This window comes from Mirounga leonina, unplaced genomic scaffold (genome assembly GCF_011800145.1).
Source record: "Mirounga leonina isolate KUSES-001 unplaced genomic scaffold, KU_Mleo_1.0 Mir_353, whole genome shotgun sequence".
NCBI classification, from domain to species: Eukaryota; Metazoa; Chordata; class Mammalia; order Carnivora; family Phocidae; genus Mirounga; species Mirounga leonina.
In genome coordinates this window covers 1685873-1691825 of record NW_023270699.1, presented here as the reverse complement: position 1 = coordinate 1691825, position 5953 = coordinate 1685873, and the positions used below count along the sequence as shown (strand labels likewise).

The 5953-nt window shown below is 63.4% G+C and overlaps 1 protein-coding gene across 2 annotated transcripts in view; it reads right to left on the bottom strand.

Annotated features, from left to right (window-relative positions):
* ITGB2 (integrin subunit beta 2) overlaps positions 1–5953 on the bottom strand; it is a 23688-nt gene that overhangs the window by 4212 nt on the left and 13523 nt on the right. The window contains exons 8-12 of one of the 2 annotated variants that reach the window (XM_035030043.1): positions 5538–5633; positions 3515–3604; positions 2251–2391; positions 550–737; positions 198–442 (exon numbers count right to left, since the gene is read on the bottom strand). In XM_035030043.1, the coding sequence (XP_034885934.1) occupies positions 198–442; positions 550–737; positions 2251–2391; positions 3515–3604; positions 5538–5633 (760 nt within the window). Of the gene's footprint in view, positions 1–197; positions 443–549; positions 738–2250; positions 2392–3514; positions 3605–5537; positions 5635–5953 lie in introns of both variants that reach the window. The other variant, XM_035030042.1, reaches the window with a different exon arrangement.

Below are 5953 nucleotides of genomic sequence, written 5' to 3'. Positions count from 1 at the left end.
GCCTGTCCGTCCACCCCACCCCCCGTCCCCCCGTCCACACCCCCGCTCGCCCGGGTCCGCCTGTCCGTCCACCCCACTGCCCGGCCCTCTGTCCGCACCTGCCCGCCAGGGTCCATCTGTCCCTCCGTCTGCATCCCGCTCGCCCCGGGCCGCCTGTCCGTCCACACCGCCCGTCCCCCCGTCCGCTCCGTGCTCACCCTCGCCCCCGCAGACCCGCCCGTCGTAGCGCTCGCAGTTGACGTTGTCACACTCGCAGTAGCGCCCGAAGATCTTCTTGTTGGGCACGTCACTCGTGTGGCACACACACTGTCCGCAGAGGCAGTCCCCCAGCCCCGAGCAGAGGATGGAGCTGTTGTCGCGCCGGCAGCTGCCCTCCAGCTCCTGGCTGCTCCGGCCGTGCGTCTGGCACTCACAGCTCTTCCCGATGTAGCCGGCCTCACACCTGCAGCGGGAGCGGCGGGGCTCAGGGCCCGAGGAGCACGCGGGAGGCCGGCCCTCTCTCGGAGGCCGCTGGCCCTTGGCTGAAACCCCTGCTGGCGCCCCGCTCACCTGCAGATGCCGCACTCCAGGAAGCCCTTGCCGCCGCAGAGGCCGCGGGCCTGGCTCTCGGCCCGGCAGTGGCACTCACACTGAGGGAGGACTCGCACCGTCACCGTGTCCGTGAAGCCCAGTGCCCGGATGACGAAGGACTGCTCCTGGATGCACTCCGTGGCCGTGACCTTCACCTGGAAGGTAATCTGTCGCAGACAACAGCAGGGCTCAGGCGAGGCGGCGGCGGCGGGGCCACACTCTGTCCCATCTGCTCGCCTGCGGCCCGGACACAGGTTTGTCCAGGAGCCCGGCTGGGGCGGCGGGGGGGGGGGGGCAGCCTTTCTCAAGGGTCCCAGGAGGGAGTGCAGGGAAGCGTGGGGAGGGGACGGCTGGAAGAACACAGAACACTCCGCATTAATCCAGGACTTGGGACTGGACATGAAAAAGAGAGAAGGCCGTCTGGAGCCCCAGAGTCAGAGGTGCAGGAACGTTGGGGCATTAGGCCCACCGGGGCCTTCCCAGCCATGCTGCTCCCCACACCCATCACCTCCTGGCTTGGCCTTAGGCTGGGGGGTGCTTCTAGAATATTTTTAACATCCGTGCATTAGAAAGGAGACGTGGTGACTTGGGAAAGGACATGGATTTTCTCCTTATGTCTGGAATGCTGAGATGCCAGAATCCCGCAGGAAGCCCTAGATTCTGGATATGGAGTGTGCTCTGACCCTGAATAAAGGGTAGAAGATCACGCCCCAGGGGAACCGGGTGGGACAGAGCAGAGTCCCAGCCGCCCACCTGCACCCCTGAAGTCAGCAGCTCAGAGCTTCGGGGAGCACTGACTTGTCAAAAGCAAGCCACACCCTAGGAACATTTAAATGAATTGCTACAGGGGACATTTAGGTAGAGCAGATATACTAGGAAAAATGTGTAAGAAGCAATCAACTCATCAGAAGATTGAATAAATTCCCATGTGGGTCACTCAGGAAACATGTATATGCAACATTTAGCAAGTGACATAGTTGAGGATTGAATTCCAATGTCCTATCTAAAACCTCAATAAGAGCAAGTATTTTTGCTGAATATTAGTTCACAGCCGGAAAGAGGAAAAATTTAATTTTTACGGTCATAAGAAAATCAAAATATTATGGAAATAACTCAGCGCCTATTTCTAATCATCCCTGTGGCCCATGCTTTAATATCTTTGTCAAAAATCAAAATAGGAGCGCCAGGCTGGTTCAGTCAGGAGAGCGTCTGAGTCTTGATCTCAGGGTCATGAGTTCAAGCCCCACATTGGGTGTGGACCCACTTAAAAATAAATAAATAAAATTAAACACTCAAAGAAAAACCCCCAAAAGCCCAAAACACAAAACTCAGGAAACCAGACCAAAGCAAACCAGATGTGCGGACGGTGGAAAGTACTCCCTTCTTCGCTGGGACGCGCTGCGCAGCACCTGCCCCCAGGGGGCGCTGCCATTCCGCTCCGCCCTCCGTCTACACTGGCGGAGCCCGGGGCGGAGCAGTGTGCTCAGCCTGACCGCCGATCCTCTCCTTACCGCGCGAGACGGCCTTACACAAGCAGCGTCTGGCGCCTTGGAAAGGAGCTGGATCGGCAGCAGACGCTGGCCCCTGTCCCTCGCTTGTCCCTGTGCTAGCGGTGGGCCTGGGTGCACCCCCAGCTGTCCCTGGGAGAGAACCTTCCGGAAGGTTGGGACGGGGTCTCACCGGGTCGTTGATCTGGACGCCGTCGCAGTCCCCTCTGGGCTGGTCCACCTGCGATACCCCATTACTGCAGAAGGAGCTGTAGGTGACTTTCAGGGTGCTGGGGACCATGTTGTGGTCCAGAAAGACCCTGGAGGAGAGTTTCTGGGGGGGAAAGAGCGGCCGTGGTTTAGGGGTTCCTCCGGGCCCTTCCTGGCCGATGGCGCCGATGCCTCTTCATTGCTCATCCCTCCCTCCACCCACGGAGAGCTGGGGCGGCAGCATGCCCCGTACCCCTGCAGGCAGTGGCCGGGCTACCAATGCCACGGCCCCCCAGGGCAGGCCAGTGAGGGGGCCAACGGGGACAGGCCACGGCCACGGGGACGGGGCCTGCCGGTCCCACCCACCACCATGTGCCCAGCGCCAGGCACGGGCTAGGAGCTGGGGGAACTGGGTAAATGAATGAGAGACAGACGGAGATGGAGACAGAGACGGAGAGAGACAGGGAGAGAGAGACAGAGAGTGAGGGAGAGACAAAGACAGAAAGACAGACACAGAGAGGGAGACAGAGACAGAGAGAGACAGCAACAGAGACAGAGAGGGAGACAGAGACAGACAAAAACAGAGACAGGGAGACAGAGAGAGACAGGGGGACAAAGAGACGGAGGGAGACAGAGACAGAGAGGGAGAGACAGACACAGAGAGACAGAGGGACAAAGAGAGGGAGACAGAGAGAGAGGGAGGAACAGAGACAGACAGAGAGGGAGAGACAGAGACAGAAAGGGAGAGACAGAGACAGAGACACAGAGAGAAAGAGAGACAGACAGAGACAGAGAGACAGAGTCAGAGGCGAGTGAGCAGTGACAGTCATGGGTGTGAAGACACAGGAGGGCCCACCTTGGGGGTTTCGGGCTCCACAAGGGCACAAGGAGCAAACACAACCCCTCACCAGAGCTCTAGCTCCATTCGAGGGCCCGGCACTTCCCGGGTGCTCTCAGCCTGCAGCACGTGGGGAGGCCACCAGGACTGCGGCCTAAGAGGAGGCTGGGTGCCCGTGTTTCAGGGAGGGCAGAGGTGAGGGTCAGGCAGGGCACAAACCACGCCATCCCCGGGGAAGGACCCGGCTGCCCCGTGGGAAGAGCCAGCATCCGCTAATCCAGAAGGCCTGATGGTGGCCCTGTGAAGCAGGGCTCCCCTCCGCAGACCCCCCTTCGGCTGGCCTGCGGCAGGGAGGGCAGGGGTCTGCCCCCAGCCCCGGGGACCCCTGCGGAGCGCCAGGAGCACTCACGTTGTAGGCGTTCTTGATGAGCTGCACCACATTGCTGGAGTCCTCTGACAGCTCCCCGACCGCTGACTTGGGGATGACCTCAGTGAGTTTCTGTTGGGCAAGGAGACCAGACCCGTCTCAGCTGGAGCCCTGGGGCCACGGAAGCCACAGCGTCCCTGGGGTTTGTAACACCCCAGAGGGTTCCTTCTTGCTCGTAAAATGGCCCAGACTGCCCCTCCCCGCCCCCCCAGATAGCTTATGGCTCTCAGTTAAGACCAGGTCAGTGGCTCAGGAACAGTCCATTTCCTTGCTGGGAGCACTCCTCCGTGGCCGACCTCCAGCTCGTGACCTGCTGGGAGAGCTGTCCCTCGCCACCGTGACGGAGCGACCCGGCCGTGTGGATACGTCAGCTACGGCCAAGGGCAGAGAATCTCAAAATGTGCCAACACCGGCAGGAAGGGGTGAGGGGTGAGCATTTCAGTGTGTTGATGTAATTTAATTTTAGTGACGACTGTGGTAAGCAGGAATGGGGCCCTGGGCTCCAGCGGGCCGGGGGTCCCGTGGCGCCTGCGCATGGGCAGGCTGGAGCGCCCGTAACGCAGACAGGCCTGGGGCCAGCCTCCAGGACACCTCTGCGCTCCCTCCTCCCCTCACACTCTCTTTCACGGAAGACTGAGTCCTCGCTGTGTCTTACAGAACTGATGCTTGTGCCACTTCTCTGCCCCAAAGCTCCCCCCCGTGACTCCCCAGATAGAGTCCAGGTACGTCCACGGAGCCCACAAGGCCTGGCACAGCCCGGCCCCCAACCCCTGGTGGCCTCCACTGCCCTCTCCCCTCCACCCCTTGCGCAGGACCCCCCTGTGGCTCTGGGAAGCTGGGCTCTCCCCTGTCCTGTCCCTCCAACCTGCTCTCCCCTCAGTGTGGGGCACCAAGGACAGTCCAGCAAATGCTCTCCTTACAGGCTCTGGGTCGCCTCGATGCCCCTCACCCAGGAGCCCCATGAATGAGGGTCGGGAAACAGGCTCAGAAAGGCCCGGACACACTAGGGCATCGTCCATCCTGGGGGTTTGCAGTTCGAACCTCCTGCTTCTACTCCATCACAGCACCGTCCTGCCCGGACAGCAAAATCCCGGGACCAGCTGGGCCCCCTAGTACTGCCTGCCGGGTCCTGAGGGTGCACCCGGCCATCAGCCCGGCGCGGAGCCCCGGTCCCTGTGGTTTGGCAAGCTTCCAGTGCCCACCCCAGGGGTTCTCCTGGACCCCTGCCCCTCCCCCTCCGCTGCATCTCCTGCAGGGTCCTGTCCCCTTTCGGAGTCTGGAAAACTGACAGTCGGAGCCGCGGGTCTCCGTCTTGGCGCCGGCCCCCCGCCAGCATCCCCCGCCCCAGAAGCGGCAGCAGGCGCCCCCACGGCGGAAGGCAGGGCTCGGGGAGGGTGGGGGGCCAGCAGGTGCTCTCACAGCGCACCCGAGCCGAGAGGAGGCCGCCCTGCTCATCCACAGACTGCGCGGGCACGGAAGGCAGAAACGCAAACGCGTGCCGGACAGAGGGCACCAGGGACAGAAAGTTCCCCGTGCCCTGGAAGAACCGAACAGGAACAGGCATTCCGTGAAGTCAGGAGGTCAGGACGGAGCAGGGCTCCCGGAGCAGAGGAGAAGAGTGGTCAGCGTGCGGGAGCTGGTTCCCTGGGCGGGGAGACAGCCCCGGCGGGGCGTTCCGGGGGCGCGTCCCTCTGGAACGCGCGCGGCCCACCCTGCGCACCCGACGGGTGAGGGGCGCGCTGATGTCGCGATGCGCATGCGTACAAACCGAGGGCGGGGCCCGCAGCAGGAGTCGCTGTGTCGCAGCAGATACGGGAGCACGGCGGCTGCGTTACAGTGCGCCCACAGAGACCGTCCTCCTCGCCCGCGCGTCCGCGCCGCGCCCCGGGCCTCGCCGGCTGCAGCGCCCCTCCGCCGCCCCCTGCCCGCCGCCGCGCTGTACAGGAGCCTGCGCCGGCCGCCACGGCCCCGCCCCCCCCGCCCCCCGGACCCCGGCTGCACCGACCTCGTAGGTTTTCACCATTCTCTTGGTCACCGCAAAGATGGGCTGGATGTTGTTTTCAGCCAGTTTGTGTGCCAGCTGGCCCACCGACGGGTAGTCCTGGGGGGGACGTCTGGTCAGGGGGCGCGGAGGTCAGGCACAGAGCCCCAGGCCCTCCGTCTGCGCCACCCAGGGCCCAGAGGCCCAGCCCCCCCACCCGAGCAGTTCAGGGTGCGGTGTCAGCTCGCAGCAGGCGAAGGCAAGCTCCTGCGACGGGACCAGACCAGAGGACGCTGACCTCCCCCCAGCCCCCTGGACTCCCTGTGCCGCCTGCTCCCTGCTCCTCTGGGGCAGAGCCCCTGACGCCGCAGCCCGGCCCCTGCGTTCCCTCCTGGGCCCCCTGGGCTGTCGGGCCCTCCGAGGACACGGGGACACGGGAG